Genomic DNA, 20528 nt, shown 5'->3' with positions numbered 1-20528 from the left:
TGGAGTAGGAAAGCCGAAGACAAAGAAAAGGCGGTGATTTATATAGACCCTAACGCAAGTCCCTCCCCGCCACTGACCATTATTCTCATTAGCTGAGAATATGATCTTACATTCTAGACACGAAATCTAACCAATCCCTTTTGAAATGAAGACATTGAAGAATTAGGTAAACTTTATCCAATCATTGAGACCCTAATGTACTACATAGTTTTATATCCTTATATGGAATTATTCTGTTCTAAAAATATAGTAACCTTGAGCCTCTCAGTCTTACCCCACCCCTGGGAGAAGAATTACAATCTGAGAAGTCTTCACTAAACCTATCCCACTCAAAATGAAGTATGGAGCAGATAGGGGAGTACAGCTGGAAGGACCCAGGATGTATAGTAGGAAGTGAGGCAAAAGTTGCTAAACAGGAAAGATGACTAAGGAGAGAAAGCCCCAATAGGGGCTCTGTGCTCTAGGAAGAGTGTGTAGGGAACAGGAGAGTCTGCACCTATTCCTAATACATAATGTGTATTAATGAGAAGAATCAACACTGGTCAAAATTCTTTGATTTATTCTGAATAAGAGTTCTAGGTATGTATTTAAAGAGCTCCATTAACCACTAGTTACTAGGCCGTATCCTGACCTATCATTGATGTGTGGATACAAATAATCCTCCAAGCTCCCTCCAGCCACCATTTCCAGGTACCTTAGGTATTTAACTGGCCTTTGCTGCTCCCCTTATCAAAGTGGGCTCAGGTGTAACTGCATCCTCCCTCTCCACCCAGACTCTTTCCACCCCCTCAAAGTCTTGTGGTGGGTCAGTTTGAGGACAGCTATAGGATATAAACGAGGGCTCTGTATGACTATTCTATATGCCTTTGCTGAGAGAAGGCAGCAGTGGTGAAGAAGGGGCATGTATTAAACTGGGAGCTCTTTCTCTTCTTATTTCTCCTCTCTTCTCCTGGTTATTCCTCTCAATTTCTTCTTATATCTTCAACTCTTTTCCACACATGATCTTTCAAAGACCTATATCCTTATGTCCTTCTTCACTCTTGCCATTAATTTTCAGTTATTCTTGTAAGGAATATTTGCTTAGCCCCTTTTTCATGCATCAAAGATAACAAAGTTCAAGTCCCTGTTAGAGTCTGGATCTGGAGGTAAGACTTGGTACACAAATAAGTATAATTAAAAGGCAGCATATGCTAAGTGCCTTAAGTATAGTTCATAGTATTATTGGAGTTCTGTGGATTAAGGGAAAGCTTCATGGAGGAGGCAGCCACATCTGAGTTGTATCTTGAGGGATGGATCAGGTAAGATTTTGAACAGCATACATTTAGGTGGAGAAAAGGATGTCCCATGAGAATGAGAAGTAGAGGATAGCATGAAACAAGATATGAAAGTGAAAAAAGACAAAGGTATGTTAAAGGGATGACCAAAATTTCAGTTTCACTAGAACATAGTATAGGAGAATAATTGGAAAGAAAGCAGAAGAAAATGGGTTGTGATCAAATTGTGAAAGAGCTTGACTACTAGACTGAATTGTACATAGCATAATTGTACATAAACAGCACCTAGAGACTGGTTGATTACTTAATTGATTTTCCAAGATCATCGCTTCTTCCTACTCCCTCTTTTTCACTGATTTCATTCATTCAACATTTATTTCTTGACAGCCATCAACATACAAGGTACAGAATAAGCACTCACTTTTTGTTCACTAACAAATATTTGGTGAAGAAGGAAGCAATAGCTGTTAGCCAAAATGAGACTTTATTGGAGTCTAAAGATCCTATTATGACATATAGTAAGAGGAGATTGGTATATGATTCACAGCCTTTCTACTCTGGGGACAAATAGAACCTGTCCTTAAATTAGAGGCTAAGAGGGTTGCGTAATTGACCACAACATGACCTCTAAGCTGTACGGTCTTTTGACTTCAGTCAAGCTCTCCCTTGATGAGATTGCTGGACAGAAAAATGGCCTCTCCCCTTTAGTTTCTTTCTATCCTCAGATTAAGTTGCCCAGTGTCTCAGATCTCTGAGGCAAAAGGGGGATATTTTAGTATTTGGAAGAAAAGAACACAGAAAGGCTTTTAAAGCCTTTTTTTGTTTCTTAACTTTCACACAGTTGCTCCTCTGTCCATCTTCCCATTATGTGAGCCAGATCTTGCACAAAGCAGCCCGTCTTTCTCTGGAAAGAGAGTTTGCCTGTTCTAATGATTTGGGCATTTGTATGTGTTTTTTCCTCACAGGTACAGTACCACCCTGTTGGACTTGGTCCATTCCTTGAGTCCCAGCTCTGCTCCTAGATCACAGCCACCTCTCTTAAGGGAAGCTTGTGCCTGGAATTACAGCCCAGTCCATGTCTATCCCCGAAAGCTAGGCCAAGCCTCAAGAGCATGTGGGCCATATGAAGATCTGGAAGAGAGTCGAATCCTAGAAGAAATCTTCTTCATTTGATGGTGAAGCATGAGCTACAGGATTACCACAGGAGTTAGGACTTTATGTCCCTGTCTCTGCAATGGATTTGTTTCTCCACAAAATCATTTTAAATTATTTGATTGAAAAGTAACTGTGTCACTTCTTTCATAAGGATCTATTTCACTAATACCCTGTTAAATTCGAAACTAAGAGATCATGCTAGTAATCTAAGTTTTAGTCCAATCAATATGTGTTATATTTTTAAAAGTCTTTCATGTGCTGAGCAATGGTTAGAAAATTAACATAGGACATTATTTCTTCATCTCAGAATCCACTGAATAGCCAGCCTCATTTCCAAAGCATATTTCTTTCTCTGTCTTCTCTACACAAGGAGAAAGTTGGTTTTTGTTCAAATATCATCCTTTAATTAAAAAGCAGCATTTTGTAACACAGGCTATTCTAAAAGGACAGGCTCTTTCACATTCTCTGTTTCTTTCACCACCAGCTGGTCTCCACATTTAGTCATTTAATTCTGAAGCTGAGTTTTCTAAGCCTCAGCAAAGAAGGGTTCCTTTTCTTATTCCCAGAAACACTAATGGACAGGCCCTAAGGAAGCTCAGCAGGGAATAGCCCATAAATGTCTGCTTTCTGGCAAGAGGGGCCCATAAGAATAAATGAGGAAAAAAATACAAGTAAGTCCTCTGAACTACACCATAATATATGAGCAGATACTATAGAAACCTGGAAACATTGGATGGTTACCTCTGAATTCAGGGGAAATATCTGAAGAGAAAATAAACCTGAAGCAATTATCCTACCAGTTTACACTATTTGGTGGTCACCACCATTTCCCATAGGCAATAAGATTAATCTCCCTCTATATTTTTAAACTGCAAGTCCCTAGGGTACAGTCTGCCCACCAGCATTTAATTATGTACATAGAATCTGTTTGAGATCAGCCAGATGTTCTTATATGCCTCATGCATTTGTGTAAGGGAAGATGATGAAAAATGACCGCAGAGTTCCAAAGACTGGATGGTTCCATCTATCCCTGTTGTAAGGTTAGCGTTTCTATGACACCCCCCCAAAACTATGGACATCAGTGATGGGAAAGTACAAATATTGCATTTTAGGGACTCTGAATCCCTACTATGTATCCCAGGGACCTATTTACCAAACTCACCTCTTTATCAGACAGCAACTTTTTGTACTGCTAACTCTGCCTTTCATTTGCCCCCAAATTTAGCTGAGACCAAGCCTCTTTATATCAGTATTGGCAGCTAAAATTAAGCTTGCCAGCTATATAGAGGCCTCACTGTGACAGTAGTTTCAGATTTATAAAATTGTTTGTTGTAAAGACCTCCCTGCATTCTTGGATTAAATTTGCCCTGTACTGCTATACTGTGGATCTGAAGTTTTTGGAACTAGGCAGGCTTAAGTGATTTGATTAGTAGTTTGATCCCAAAGCTATTAGGTATGAACTCATCCCTTATGGTTGGACTCCCAGGCTTGGTCTCATTGCTCTATGCTTTGGAGAAATGAAAAGAGAAAATTTTATTTCTCCTATATTTTTTCATGTGCACTAAATTTGTAGTTATCTCCAGAATTTCCTCTTCTCTCCCCCTGCCCCCAGTACTTTATCCTCAGATACAGCTGCTCATTTGAAAGGTTGAAAACTTGCTTTCATTTGCAGAATAAAAGGTCACTTCTGTGAAGGAAACCAAGCCAGTCCTATTCCTCTTTTGGTACAGAAAATGAGGGAGGGAGGAAGTATGCAAAGAGAGGAGGGTATAGAGGAAAGGGGAAATCTAGGCAAGTTTTGAATTTCCGCCAAGTCTTGGAGATTTGGACCATTTTCCCAATGTGAAAGGAACCAAAATATGAGTTAAAGTCATTCTCTTCAGTAAAAACAGTAAGCCTCTTTGGCATCCTTAGCCACCTTGCCCTCAGTAGCCCATGTGGCTCACTAGCCATGAATGAACTCCATTTTCCTAGATTAGCTGTGCTTCACAGTGTACTTCCCCAAAACTCAGCTTGACAGGGGGTTTTACAGAGGTGACTAAATTGATGGATCTTCTTCCCCATTAGTTCAGCGGTCTTTCTACCCTCTGGAATAAGTCCCAAATTCAGGAAACCTAGCAACCTTTGGAAGAACTCTCTTTTATTAGCTAATGAATGAACCATTTAGAAGAGCAAAGTTTGATTTCCAGCAGTGCCTTTATCCCTACATCTCCCTTTCCATAAGCCAGCCCCACTTGGTTGCTCCTTGTTATTTTGTGAGCCTTGATCTTGAATTCCTTGTGGGGAAGGGCATTTGTGTATATTTGAATGATTCAACTTGTTCATTACCATCTGAGTTGTGTGTTTTTGCATTTTAATGTGTATTTTAGTCTGACATAGATGTGTGTGTCTGTGTGTACATATATATAGAGAGAAATATATTGACATGTCTATTGATATATGGAGGTAAAGAAGCTATTGGTAGGAGTTTCAAGACCTAAGCCTGCTTATAGAGTGTCCCAGTTGTTAAATGATCATTTGTGGGCTTTTTAAATATGGAGTAGAAAAGAGTCCATCTCACTCCCTACCGCCATCCTTTACACACACACCCATGTCATCCTACCTCTGTCTGTTTGAAAGACTTGACAGAATCCTAAAGAAGAGTTCTCCCTCTGATGGTGCTATGTGGAAACATTCCTCAAACAAGTTTCAAGCCCTTTCTCAGAGGAGCATTTGGGCACAGACAGAGCCCAAGTCAGGGGCATGGATGCAGTTATACCTCTGCTTTCCTCAACCCCATAGGGCTGAGAAGAAAAAGTAATCAGTGTTTACGAAGTAGAAAAGAACCAACTAAATCTTTAAGGATTTATTTTCTAAGTAATTTAAACACTTGGTGTTAAAAGCCAAAATTTGACAATTAAAAAATCCTCTACTGGTGACCTTTCCAGAAGAACTTCTTGCACCCACATAGTACCTACCCATGGTTAGCTTGTCCAGACTACCCCTAGCTATCATGGGATGAGGGGGAGCACTTGTACCCCTTCCACAAAGATTTCTCTTAACACTTACCTCCTCATCTAGCTCTGCGGCAACTACTGCAGAAATCTGTTGGATGGCAGGGGGATTCATGGAGCCTCTGGTTATGTCTAGTCTGTGGTGACCAGAGAAGTCTCCCCTCTCCCCTGTTCAGCTTTGTACATGATATTTTTCAATGTGGATCAGTGGTTGTATACATATGAAATTTTAAAGTTAATAAATTATATGGCTTGTTTTCCTCCATATGATTTTAGTATTGGTTTATCCTTATATCTCTTTTACCTGGAACACAGGCCTGCCTTGAAAGCAAAAGCAAACATAAAACTGCGCTGGACATTGATACAGCTTCCCTAAAGCTTTTCTTCCTAGCCCAAGCATCACTTTAGTCTCCATGTAGACACTAGGCTCCTTCTAGGTGGATTGGAAGCAGAGGTGAAATAATGAGATATTCTGGTCCATTGTTCCAACTTAAAGGAGCTTCACAGAAGAATTAAGTAATTCAATCCATGCTAAAAGCAGTAAGTCTCTTTATTTTAGTTTGAAAGAGATTCCTAAAGGAGCACAGAGGCGAAAGGTAGGGGTGGTAAGATGAAAATGTTGGGGAAGAATCTACCACCTCTCCCAAAGTGAGGCAGTATCCAACACTTTCAAAGCAGGATGGGGATGGGAGTAAAAGGGGGTATAACCAGAGCTATCACAAGAATATCAGAGGTACCATGGTTTTCAGGCCAAGCCAAGATGATGAAATCTAGACAATGGGCATCATTTGTCATCTCTTGGTGGGGATTTATGGCTCTGTGAGTGCATGCATCAAGAGATAATAAAAAGATGCAGGAGTTTCATACTGATCAGTAGAGAGAGTTCAGTTAAGGAAGTCTGATTAGTTTCCAACTTCTGATGTCACAACCAAATAGATGTTAATCATCTAGGAAGTCAAATTCCAGGTGTAAAAAGATTCACAATATGGGGATTCCAGAAAAAGAACAAGGCATGAAGGAGAGGAGATAGCAAGAAGGAACTTTAGTTGAAAGATAAACTAGTCATTTGATGAACAAAGAACAAAGTTCCACTGGATATGGAAAATGGCTCTGTGGACTTGCAGGTCACATGAGCAACATGGCAGATGACTTTTTCTCCAGTCCCCATGACTTCACAAACCTCTCTAAAACAAATTATACACCAAAGATAAAGCAACTTTAGCTGTGTTCATGGTCTCAGACAACCAAAATCCAAAAGAAGGTATAAACTCAAAAAACACAGGAACTGATGCTCACTTGGTACCCATCCCATACCTCTTATGCTACCAGCAGGAGGGCTGTATTAATAGACCCAACAATATGACACAGACTTACATCAAAACCCATCCCTACAACTCAATCCTCCCTCTCTATTTCCAGTGTCATGGAGGCCCCAGCTTCAGACTATGGATGTTTATTCAAGCCTCAACTGCCAGTTTCACAGCCTTTTAGGAACAAAAGCCTGCTAGGGGTAGCAATCTGAAGTGCCAGCAAATACAGAATTCTGAATGGTTAGTGCCAGATAAAACAGGCTCTGAACTGCCAGGTAAGAGAACTGAGGAACAGAGAGAGTGCAATAGGTCACCAGGACAAGACGCTGGACATATGGGGGCTTCCAAGCCTGAAGGAAAGAGCACAGCATCTAGCTGGGGCCAGTTCTGAACATTCAAGTCAACTGGGAAAGAGATAAAGGATACTGAACCATGAATTGCCCAATGTGGGAGGAGGCTGTAACACTTTGAGATCCAGGAAACCACAATTCAGAGGGGAGGGAGTCAGGAAGTAAATGATAAGGAAAAAAAGGGGGTGGGGAGAGACTAAAAGCACTAAAGATTTCAAAAGAAGAAAACGGAAAGACCTGAACACAGATAAATCAATAGGAAAAACAACAGAAGGAAATAAGGTCTCCAGATCTAGTAAACAAAGCTCAGGTATCTATGAATAAATGCTGCAAAATAATTGATCCAAAATTTGATGAGACAGAGAACCCTGTGTTATTTAAGAGCATGGAACCACAACATGCTGTGTAACAAACCATTTAAAAGACAAATGAAGATTATGTGAGCAGAATTTATGTCCTGTCCAGCAAAAATAATGAGCAGAATAGAAAAACTTGAACCTGCAATGGCAAGTCTCACCAAAGAAACTAAAGAGAAATATAGATTGAGAAGACAAATACACAGAAGTGAAAGACAGCCTAGGAGAAGAGAAACAAAAAACAAGAACATTAAAAGAAAGTTTGTTGACTATGCAAGCAAAACATAATGACCTCAAAGATTCACAGAGACAACATAAGGATCAAAGGTCTCCCAGAAGACTACAGCAAGACAAAAAATCTTAACACTGTAATGAAGGAAATACTAGAAAACTGCCCAGAACTCTGAACATAAAAAATGAAATTCCAAATGAAGGAATTCACAGTGTTCTAACATTTAAAAGAAAAATAAAACAGCCCCAAACTCCAAGATGCAGTGGTTAAATTTAATAATTCAACTCAGAATCAGTTCTGCAAGTAATCAGGAGAAAGACCTCCTAATACAAGGGAAGGGACATTCAAATAATGCCGGACTATTTACTCACTAGGAAAAGGAGGAGGTAGTAGAATAATGTATTTCAAAGAGCAGTGGAGTTCAGGAAGCAGCCCAGGATGACCTAGCCATACAGAACCAAAGATGGACATTCAGTAATAAAATTTGAAACATTTTTAGAAAGAAAACTAGAACTGAAGAGATTATTCATCTCTCAAACACCCCAAACAACAGAAATTGTTGTGAATAAATGCAGAAGCCAAGGACAGCAACAGAGTGACACCAAAGAGATCAGTAAGAGACTTCTTTCTAACTGCACACAAGGAGACAGTCATGAAAGTGGAAATCTGGTAGAGGTAGCAACAAAAAGGCACATGGGACATTATGGACAGAACCTGATGACACTGTGTACAGGTGAATCGGTGCATCTTTGTGGCACTACATTATAACATGAGGAGGTAGCAAGGGGATAGAGAGGAGTGATTGAGGTATTTGGATCAAATCAAGGGTTACCAATGATGTGAAGATGACCTTTGGTCTCAGAAAGAGAAGAGCCTGCAGGGGAGTAGATAAGGAGAAAACGGGGAGAATTAAAAAGGAGGAGGAAAGGAGTACTTATCTTGGATGTCAGAAGACATTCCACTAATGAATCAATCCTCCTGTAAGTGAAAAGAGATGGTCAGTAAAGGGAGATAGGGAGTTGGAACCCCTTGGAGCAACTGGTACCCAGAGGAATGGGAGAGCATGGGCATGGAGATTTTCAGGAAAATGTAATGGGAAAAAAAAGTAAGAGAGATCCATGATGGGCTGCATAATTAAGGATCTGATGAGTGAGGGCCTCTACCATGGATCAGTTTCTTCCCCAACACCTGCAATAATTGGCATTCTTCGGGGAATGAGGCCAATGGAACAGGAACACTGCCCTACAAGGCAGTGTCAAAAAGTGCCTTGAGTGTAGAACCTAGACTGGATACCATGGAAGTTTTGATTGCATGAAGAAGAAAGAGAAAAGAGAGAGACCAGATAATTATATGGGTCATGAATTAGAAAAGGAGGATCTAGAGAAAACAGAAAGATGATGAAGAGAGTAAGAGAAATCCCTTTAGGAAAGGGGCACAAAACTTTAAAAACTAATGAACAGAAATAGCTGAAGGGGAAAAGAAGGAGGAATCTATTTGACTGAGAGGAAAAAAGTAGGGTAAGAAATGTGAAACTAGATAAAAGAAGAGAAAAAATAACCAATAAACAATACCCTAAAGGGAAAGGAACATCAAATGAGAGCATGAAGAAAGCCGGGGGAACAGAGCTATCTTAAAAAAAGATAAAATGAAGGAATATAATACTGGGTTTATAGTAGAAGTGGGACCTGAAACTGAAAAACTTGTGCATGAACCACACTAATGCATCTATTATAAAAAAAGGAAGTGTTTGAATGGAGGAGCGGGGCTTTGTTTCAAATTTCTATGATAAGGGTTTGGTGTCCAACACATGGATAGATAAATAGATAGATAGACAGATAGACAGACAGATAGATAGATAGATATGTAGATACGTATGTGTGTATATCTAGATATAGATGTGTGTGTGTGTGTGCATCCTTTCCCCAGTGGTCAGAGAATATGAACAAATGGTTCTCAAAAGAACTACAAAGTACTCAAACCACATAAGAAATTATCCAAATCACTAATATGAGTGATAGACATTGTGGAAACAGATATTGTGGAAAGATAGGCACACAGATATGTTACTGGTGGATCATGCAAAATGGCATGCAAATTAAGTGAAAAAAGTTTCTATCCTTTGAACCAGAGATTCCATTACTGGACTTATACCCCAATGAAGCCATTGTTAAGAAGAAAGGCTCTGTATGCACCAAAATATTTGTGGCAGCACTTTTTGTGATAGCTAAGAATTAGAAACAAAATAGATGCCCATCAATTGGAGAATGGCCAAACAAATTGTGCTGCATGAATGTAATGGAATATTACTGTACTATAAGAAATTGTGGGTGTGATGAACACAGAGAAGACTGGAAAGCCCTAGATGAACTGATTCAGCAAAGTAAACAGAGTCAAGAAAACAATATACACAATAACCACAACAATGTTAATGGAAAGAACAGCACTCCAAAAATTTAAAGGAAATCAAGTTGGACTCAGATGAAGAGGTATGAGAAGACACCTCCAACAACCTCCACCTTCATGGAGGTGGTAGAGGCACAGGTGTTACACGTTGTACATGTTTTTGGACTTTTTTCAATGCACTGATCAGTGGTGCTGACTTTTTTTTCTTTTCCTTTCTACTAAGTACTGGCTCTCAGGGAAGGGAGAGAGGAAGGGTTACATGGGATACTATGGTGATATAAAAAAATCAATAAAAAATAAACTTACTTTTTTTTTAGATGGCATTACTAAGTTGGCCTGTGTGCTGAGAGAGTCTGAGTTTTAGAACTTAAAGTAGTGCCATAAATACCCAAAGGGAAGTTTTTCCTTTCAGGTTTGTGCAACCAAATCAGGCAGTTTTTCCTTCTCCTCTTCCTCCTTTTTCCCCTCCTTCTCCTTCTCTTTTCTCCTCTTCCTCATAACAGAGACAATATGCCTGGGATCCAAAGTTCAAAGAACCTTGAACATTGAGAGACTAAGGGAAAGTCTAATCATCTTAACTGTCTGACTCATGAGATGAAAATGACTAGAACCCACCCGACTTGGGGAAACATGAACACATTAGGTACACTGTAACATCTGGGAATATGCACAGAATGAAAGCAATTAAGTTGAAGTGTAGGAAGTCCTATTAACTAGTGGTTGGAAGGTGAGTTCTAGAAACCTGTCCTACATGTTATAAAACTGCCTTCTGTCAGTGACTTTTTCTCTCAGTCTGTTCCAGTTTAATGATGGAAAGAAATGTTTTCTGTCCCCATTTGCCTTGGTTGCATCACCCTTCTCAAAAACGATTGGTTAAGCTCTATGGCAAAATGCCAGTCCTAGCCTTTAATGCCACCCCTGCAGTTTTGGGACTCATCTGAGGGTAATGGCCCCCAACTTTGCTTCCATCTCTCTCCTCAGATTACATCATGAACAATCAGGCTAGAAATCTTGATGCAACAGTTCCTTCTTACCCATTAAGATTTGATTCATACACAGATTCTATACAGGGACAGAAAGAGACCAGCTTTTTCCAGTTCTGAAGAGATCTCAAAGGTCTCTTGATTTGGATCTGCTCATCCATATCATTCCCATAGATGCACATAGCCCTTTACCATAGTTACATAGGATGCATTATCATACCCATGAGAATAAAGTTAGGGAGATGGGGAGAAAAGAGGTTCTTCCATAATCCAAAGGCCCATGGCACTCTGCATAATTAAAATCCATTAGTTGGGTTTTGGACTAAAATATTCACTACAATAAAGAAACATCAAACACTTATGCTTTAGATGATGGTGAAGCCCAAAACTGCCCTGAGTTTGTATATCATGTGCATTGGCATGTGTATGCTTTCTCTGTCCTCTTTCATGGGATCCTAACACTATGTACAAGAGGAACATCAGACACCATCTTCACCCTTTGGGCTTCCATACAGAAATGTTTTGAGGAGCTAGGCTGATTTCCACTATCATGTTTACCCAGCACCTTCTCTTTGCCTAACCCCCAACCTCTAGCCTAGGTCCATAGTTCTTTTATCTCAATCCTAAATTGGAGCTCATTTATCTGTTCCCATGAATCCAACTACCACCTCTGGGTGGATGACTTCCATATCCATTTCTTTAACCCGAATTTCATACTTACTCTTTGCTCCCTCCTCAGCATTTTACAAAATAACTGTGGTTTTTTGGTTGTATGCAGATAGACACCTTGTAAGGCAAGTGCATTGGGTAGGAATGAGAAAACTGAGGTTCAGAGAAACTGTGACTTGCCCAGGGTCACATAGTTGGTTCATGGAAGAGCCAACACACAAACCCAAGCCTTCTGACTCCAAGTTTAGTGTTGAACCATGCTGCCTCAAATCTTTTTCACTGTTGTTGCTTCAGCATCTCTTCTGACTTTTCCTCTTTCCAAATAAAATGTCTGGGGTCAGAAATCCCTGGACTTTCTCTCCAGGCACCAGGTGCCTTGCTCACCTTTCTATTTTATCATTTCATTTTGTCTCTTCTCTCTTCTCCCCTTCATTTTTACATTCTTCATATCCATGTTCTTGTCTCTCTGGCTTTAAACTAGCAGTGACACAATGAATGTAAACATGGAGTAGAAATATAAAGTTATTAAATTTACAATCCTAAAGCACCATGGCCAAAACCAGGATAAGAGTTCCTCACTATTTCCCTAATAAAAGAAAGTTTTAGCAGAAAGACCATGGAATGGGGTAGATTGGCCAGGTGGTAGTTAAAATATTAAGTGGCAAAAGTAGAGCTAGGAAATAGCCAGGGATTCATCCTGAAGCCCTCTTTTCAAACAGTCTGAGGAAGTACCTCTGCTCAGTGCTGCAGGAAATAGGAAAAAGTAGTCCCTTGTCCTTTAAGAATATATAGTTTCAGTGGGAAAATGAAGCATAAAAACATAAACATGTAATACAATAAAGAATGTGAATTTGGGATCAATTACCCAGTAAGTAATATAGACACTTCTATAAATTCAGAGAGGAGATCAATATGGGCTAGAACAGGCTGGGAAATCTTATGGAGGAACTAAGATTTAAAGTTAAGTGATTTCTGAATTTTGTAACCAACAATCTGGAGGACTAGAATTTTCCCTGATCCTTATGACCTCTCATACTTCTCCAAATCAAAAGTTATGCCAAAGATAAAGCAACTTCTGCTGTCTCCAAGGTCTAGGAAACCAGAAACTTAAAAGAAGGTAAAAAACTTTATGAACTAGCACCTACCTAGAGTTCATTCAGTACTACTTTCCCACTAGTTGAATTGATCTAGAAGATTGCAACAAAACAACTTCCATGTAAATTCCCCTCCACCAACACCACCATTTCCAGTGCTGTGGAGATCCATTTAGTGCTATGGAGAAATTTGTGATGGTTTTGATAGCCACAGCAGCATTCTGTGCTGCAAAAGATCTTTTCAAGAAAGCAGGGCAGGACACATGCCTAGGTTTGAAATAGAGCTCACCCCAACACCCTAATTCCCTTCCATCCCCCAAGCCTTGGACATCCAAACTCCAAATGACAGAAAACACTAAGGCTGCAATAGTACCACTGTGGCAACACCGGCCCAGAGAACTGAGGAACAGACAGAACAAGACAGGACATCATGGGTGGGTAGCTATATGAGACTCCACTAAACTGAAGGGAAAGAGGCCAATATCTGGTTGGGGCTATTTCTGTCCTCCACAAAAAGTCACACAGGGCATACACCTAAGCTGATGAACCATGAATTACTCAGTGTGAAAGGAGTCGAAGATTTTGAAATCCAGCCTCCAGGGGAACTACTATTAAAAGGGAAGGAGTCAGAAAGTGTGTAATACAGAAAAATAGGGGGGAAAATGGAAATTGCTAAAGATTTCAGGAGGAAGAAAACTCAGAGACCTTGAGCATAAACAGATAAAACGACAGGGCAAACATTAACATCAGAAGGAAATAACAGCCTCTAGATCTAGTTAATGAGCTCAGGCCTCTGTGAACATACACTGTAAAACAAAGGAAAATGGTTCAGCACCTGACAAGACCGAGGACCCTGTACATTTGGAGAACATGGAAGCACAACATGTTCCTGAGGGGTTTAAAAGAGAAAGGAGAATTGTGAGAGCAGCACTGATGGCCTGCACAGCAAAAAATAATTGATAGAAGAAAAAAACTTGAATCTATGATGGCAAGTCTTACCAAAGAAACAGAGAAAAGGACAACTGATTTGGGAATGCATATACACAGAAGTAAAGGACAATCTAGAAAAAGAGAAGCAAGAAGCAATAACATTAAAAGAAAACACCTTTTCTATTTAAGTAAAATATTCATCTCAAAGATAAAATGTGTAGAAACAACCTAGGGATTATAGGTCTCCCAGAAGAACATAAGTCAAAAATCCTCAATACCATAAAGCAAAAAATAATCCAAGAAAATTGCCAATGATTTTCTGAACATAGAAGTCAAAATACCAGTTGGAAAATTCATAGATCACTTCCAAAGAAACCGAAAACAAAAATGAAAACCAAGGCTACAAACTCAGACACATAGTGGTTAAGTTTAACAATTCAGTTGAGAAATAATGAATTCTGCAAGTAACTATGAGAAATACCTTCAAATACAAAGGAAAGGAAATTTGAATGACACAGTACTATTCTGCATCCACCAGAAAATGCAGGAGGGAATGGAATAATGTTATCAAATGAGCAATGGCGCCTAAGATGTAGTCCAGACCTACAGAGTAAATCCGAACTCAACGATAATGAAAAAAGAATGTATGTTCAATAATAAAAAGGCATTTGAAACATTCTTAGAAAGAAAACCATACCTGAAGATATTATTTGCTTCTTGAACACCTCAGGCAACAGAAATATAGAAGAGGTGAATAAATATGGCAGCCAAGGACAGCAACAAAATGATAGTGGAGAAACAAGTAAGAGCCTTCTTTCTATATATTCAAAAGGAGATGGGGTGAAGATAGAAGTCATAGAGGTGATAGTGGACAGGAAGGTCTGAGGCATTATGGAAAGAATCTCATGACTCTGTGTCTACAGGTGAATCAAAGTTTACAAAATGGGAGGATGTACGGAAGGGGGTAGTGAGGAAAAGGATAGGATGGCATGTATGATGGGCCATGGTCAAGTCAAAGGCTATCAGTGAGATGAGGGTGACTACTGTGATCTCTAAAGAAGAGCCTGTCAGGGAGTAGATGAGGAGGCAGGGGGAAAAGAGGAAAAGCCTTGTTTTGGTGATGGGAAGAGTTCCACTGATGAATGCTCCTATAGGTGAAGAGTGAAGTTCTGTAAAGGGTGATGGAGGCCTTGTTCTGAGTGTTGATGGCAGAGATTTGGTTCTTGAAAAGATCACTCATTCTGTCTCAGGAGGGAGGGAATTGGAGCTCCTTGGGGGAACTCACCCCAAGGGGAGTGAGTGGGCATGGGCCAAGGAATGAGATACTGAGGCAAATGGGGAGGAAAGATGACCAGGGGAGGAGATTGGTCAGTGGGGGGGGGGGGGCCTGAAAAATAAAGGACATGGTGGGGTGGGGGTGTCCTGACATGGAGCAATGTCCTCTCTGTCACCTAAAGAATTGTCCTTGTTCTGGGTGTGAGGTACAGTGAAAAGGGGAAATCTGCAGAGCAAACTCTAAAAGGCAGTGGCAGAAGCTGCATAGAGTGGAGGACTCAGAATGGATACCTTGGAAGTTTTGATTCCATGAGCAATTGCAGAGAATAGAGAGGGACTAAGTAAGTATAAGGATCATGAATCCCTATAAGAGGGTGTAGAGAAGAGAGAAAGAAAAGATGGATAATGAAGAGCGAATGGGAGAAAAATCTTCTCTGGAAAGGGGCACACATTTTTTAACTAAGGATGGTTATTTGAAGGGAAGGTGAGGAAGGGAGAATCTACTTGATTAAGAAGGAAAAAGAGGGGAAGACAACTACATAAAGTCAAGAAAGAAAAAGGAACTAATGAGCAAAACTCTGAAGGGAAAGGGGTAACAAATGGAAGAGGAGGGTGAGGAGGTGAGAGGAGTGGAGCCAGTGGGAATACGACACCTTAAAAAAGATTAAGCTAAAGTAAATGAAAAGGCATATTACTATTTTCACAGTAGAAAAGGGGGAGGGGAAACTTGATAAAAATCCAATATTAGAAACAAATGAAGGAAAATATAAACTTTTATTACTTTAAATGTGAATGGATTAAACAATCTAGTAACAAAAATGAAAACAAAACTACTTGTGTTGCTCACAAGAAATACATTTTAAAAACAGACAAAATAAAACTGAAAATTTTACTATGTATCAAGCTAATCCAAAAAATCCAGAGTTGCAATCATGCTATCTGACAAAAGAAAAAGAAACATTAAAAAAATAAAAAAGAAATAAACAACAAAACCATATTATGCTAATATCAGCAATAAACTTCTATGCTCCAAATGTCTCAGCATCCAATTCATGAAGGAAACATTGAGTGAGCGTAAAGAATATATAGATGGTAACACAACAGTTATAGACTTCATCGTCCCTCTCTTTTTTGGATAAGTCTAACAGATAAACAAAGAAAATCATATGGAACTGAACAAATTGCCGAAGAAATTGGAGCTTCAAAGACTTTGTTGTTGTTGTTACTTGGTCTTTTTTTTAAGTTCTGTCTGACCCTTCATGAGCCCATTTGGAGTTTTCTTGGTAGAGATACTGATGTAGTTTGCCACTTCCTTCTCCAGCTCATTTTACAGATGAAGAAACTGAGGCAAGCAGGATTAAGTGACTTATCCAGGGTCACCTAGCTAGTAAATGTCTGAGACACTGATCTTCCTGAATTCAGGAAGATCAGTCTTGCTGACTCCAGACCCAGCACTTTATCCACCGCATTACCAAAGATTTATGACATCTTCTAAATGGAACTACAAAAAGGAATATACATATTTCTCATCACCACCATGAAACTTTTACAAAAATTAATCATGTATTAAGGCACAAAGGCATCACAAGCAAGTATAAAAAGGCATAAAGAGTAAATACATCCTTTGTAGACCATAATACAATTAAAAATACTTATCGGTTTAGGAACCACAAACAAAACACACAGAATCAAGTGGAGACTCAACAATGAAATCATGAATAATGAGAGGGTCAAAGAACAAACTGTAAAAACAATAAGCATGTGAAAAAAAGGATAATGAAGCAACACACCAACATTTCTGGGATACAGCTACAGCAGTCCTGAGGGAAAATGGAATATCTCTACAAACTTGCATTAATGAAATAGAAAAAGAGAGGATCAATTTACTGAGTATGCATTTTTTTATAAAAGCAGAAAGCTTGTGAACTTTTCACTAATCTGATTTAAAAAAAAGAAAAACATCAAATCAATAAAATAGCAAATGAGTCAAGTAAAGTCACAACAAAGTAAGAAATGAAAAATAATCAACATAATTAAGCACAGTTTTATATATATATATGTGTATATATATATATATATGTAAAAATGAGGAAATAAATGCACTAACAAAACTGAGTACACAAAAGGAATAGAGAAATACCTTCAGAAACATAAAATATCCAAATTGTCAGAGGATCAAATGGAGATAAATAACCCAATCTAACACAAGGAAATAAAACCAGTTGTAAAGTAATTATTTGTGGTGGGGTAGGGGGGACAATTTCTGGTCCTCAAGGACTCACAGGAGAATTCTACTAAACTTGTAAAGAACAATTAGTACATAAATTATTCTCCAAAATAGTGAAGGCACCCTATCAAGATCCTTATATGAGATAAAGTCCTAATACTTAAAATAGGGAAAGATAAAACACAGAAGGAAAACCAGTAGTATCATTAATGAATATTAATTTTAAAATTGCAAACAAAACTCTGTCAGACTACAATGATTCAAATAAGAATTATTTGAATCAATTCATTCATTTGTTCATTGTGACCAAGTTGTATTTACATCAGGAATATAAATAAGACTTAACATTAGGGAAGTAATCAACATCACATTAAAAACCAATAATTATTTCAATAGATGCAGAAAAAGCTTTTGACAAAGTACAACACTAATTTATACTAAAACTCTGCAAAGTATAGTCATACAGGAATCTTTTTTAGTATCATAAAAAGCATTTAACTAAAACTAAAAGCATGCAAGTATCATATGGAATGGAGATACACTAGAATCTTTTCCAATAAATACAGATGGAAAACAAAGATGCCCACTCTTCCCACTATTCCATTCCCTGATTACTTCTTTAAAAGGCCTATTGACTCAATGCACGTTACCTCCCTCTAAGTGAGTACCTAAAAAGGCCAAGGTCTCCCATTGCATCCTTGGCCATCTCCAGTCATGCTGATGAATATCTGGTCACTGGATCCGGAAGTCTCAGGAGGAGAAAGTGAGTTGGTGACCTTGCACAGCCCTCCCTCCCTCAAAATAAAGTCAAGGGAAAGTCATGTCATCATTTCTCTGATGTCATGGTCTTCTTTGAAAATGAAGGACGAACACAAACAAACAGACAGAGGCCTGCAATCCTAGTAACAGTGATAAGACAAGAGAAAGAAAGCAAAAGTATAAAGAGAAGATAAAACTATCCCAATTTGCTGATGATATGATAGTATACTTGCAAAATCTTAGAGAATCAACAAAGATACTAACTGATACAATAGCTTCATTAAAGTTGCAAGCAACAAAATAAACCCTAAAAAATCAATCACATTTCTTTATAATAATAATTAATTATAATAAAACCCAAGAAGCAGTAATAGAAAAGAAATCCTATTTTAAGTCATTGCATAATATCTTAATATAGCTATGAATTGATCTGCCAAAACACACAAAAGACTCGTATGATTCAATTAAAAAGTGTTGCTTAAGAAAACTAAAAAAACCATCTTAAATATCTGAAGGAATATTCAGTTTTCTTGGCTAGGTTGTGCCAATATAAAAAAATTACAATAATAATAATAATATTAATTTACACTTTTAATGGTTTACCAATGAAATTACCCAAGGGATACTTAATAGAACGTAATGAAATAATAACAAAACTAATGTAGAAAAACAAAAGATCAAAAATATAAAGGGAAATAATGAAAATAAATGGAGATAAAGGGGGAATAACACTTCTAGAATGCAAACTAATTGCATAAAGCAGAATTCGCTATATAAAGAGGAATTCATCAAAACCAGATGGTTATTAGTTAAAAATAGATCAATAGAATAAAGTAAACAAAGTAGGATAAGAAACAATAGAATTCATTAAGAGTGTTGAATAAAATACAAAATATAAATTACCTAGGAAAAACTATTTGATAAAAACTGCTGGGAAAACTAGAAAGCAGTCTGACAGAAATTAGGCTGAGGTCAAAACCTTACACCATATTCCACAATACATTCTAAATGGATATGTTACCTTAATGTTAAAGATAATACTATTAAAAAGTTAGAAGAGAAGCAGAACATATACTTCTCATAGCTATGAGTAGGAGATATGTACTTAACCAAATAAGAGATGGAGGCAACCACAAAAGATAGAACAGATAACTTTGATTATGTGAAACTGAAATGCTTCTGCATAGATAAAATTAATACATCTAGAATAAGAAGGGAAATAGTTGAATGGGGAAAAATATTTTTATTAATCCCTCTGATAAGGGTTTAATATCTAAGGTATAGAAACAATACATATACAATACATATGTGTGTGCATACATACAGGCATGCACAACACACTATATATATATATTTCACATGCACATATATATATGCATATATAAGTACCTATACTAATAGCTATTCCCCTAAGTGATAGTCAATGGATTTGAACAATTTACCCCCCCCAAAAATGCAGTTTTCATAACCACATGAAAGAATGTTTCAAATGATTAATAATAAAAGAAATGCAAATCAGAACAATTCTTTGGGTTCACCTCATACCCTGGAAACTAGCAAACATGGCAAAAAAATGGCAACAGTTAATCTCATAATGGTTGTGGAATGATAAGCACATTCATACATTGTTAGTAGAGTTGTGAAATGGTAAGACTATTTTGTGAAGCAATTTGGAATTATACAAATAAAGTGATTCAAATGTCAATTTCACTTGAACTAGAGACTGTTGCTGAGCTTATAATTCAAGGAAGCCATTGATAAAAAGAAAGTCCCCACGTACAATAAAACACGTATAGCAACACTTTTTGTGATACCAAAGAACTGGAAATAAAGTAGATGTGCATTGATTAGGGAATTGCAAAACAAATTGTGGTACATAAATGTCATGGAATATTACCACACTTTAAGAAATGATATGTGTAATGAATAGAGAAAAGTATGGAAAGATACACATACACTGATATAAAGTAAACCAAGTCAAGAAAACAATTTACACAATGACAACATGTAAATGGAGAGAACAACCACATATGTTAAAAAGACCAAAAATAAATATAACAAAATTAAAAAGATTAAGAATGACTCTTAGGAAGAAATATGAGAGAATATCCTTTGTGGAGGCGGGATTTTCACAGATGCTGCACATTTTATGCTTTCAGAGTTTTTCAGTGTATTAATAAGTTGTGCTGATTTTTTTTTCCTCTTTCTTTTTTTCATCTTTTAAAAAAATACTATTTGCTACATGGAATGGCTCTCTGGGAGTAGAGGTCAGAGGAATAGTAGGGAAAACTATGATGATATAAAAGAGAGAAATTATCAATACAATTTATTTTTTTTAAATAGAGTTTTAAAGAATGAATAGTATTTATATAACTAAGAAGAAAAAGAGAAAGCATCTCAGCTAGGGGAATGTCATGAACTTTTTGGAACATGGAAAGAACAAAGTATATTTGAAGAACACTGACTAGTCCAGTTTTCCTTTGGCATAGACAAAGGAAAAGAAGTAGTATCAGATATC

General features: G+C 37.9%; 1 protein-coding gene across 8 annotated transcripts in view; it reads left to right on the top strand.

The window, feature by feature from the left end:
• KIAA1328 (KIAA1328 ortholog) overlaps positions 1-2639 on the top strand; it is a 477491-nt gene extending 474852 nt beyond the window's left edge. For 6 of the 8 annotated variants that reach the window (XM_072599337.1, XM_072599338.1, XM_072599335.1 and 3 more), the window contains one exon: positions 2240-2555. In XM_072599337.1, the coding sequence (XP_072455438.1) occupies positions 2240-2447 (208 nt within the window). In that variant the 3' untranslated portion in view covers positions 2448-2555. Of the gene's footprint in view, positions 1-2239 lie in introns of all 8 variants that reach the window. The other 2 variants (XM_072599342.1, XM_072599341.1) reach the window with 2 other exon arrangements.
• Positions 2640-20528: the final 17889 nt, after the last annotated feature.

The sequence above is a fragment of the Notamacropus eugenii genome, chromosome 4 (genome assembly GCF_028372415.1).
Source record: "Notamacropus eugenii isolate mMacEug1 chromosome 4, mMacEug1.pri_v2, whole genome shotgun sequence".
In the NCBI taxonomy this organism is placed as follows: Eukaryota; Metazoa; Chordata; class Mammalia; order Diprotodontia; family Macropodidae; genus Notamacropus; species Notamacropus eugenii.
This window is presented reverse-complemented; position numbering and strand designations above follow the sequence as displayed.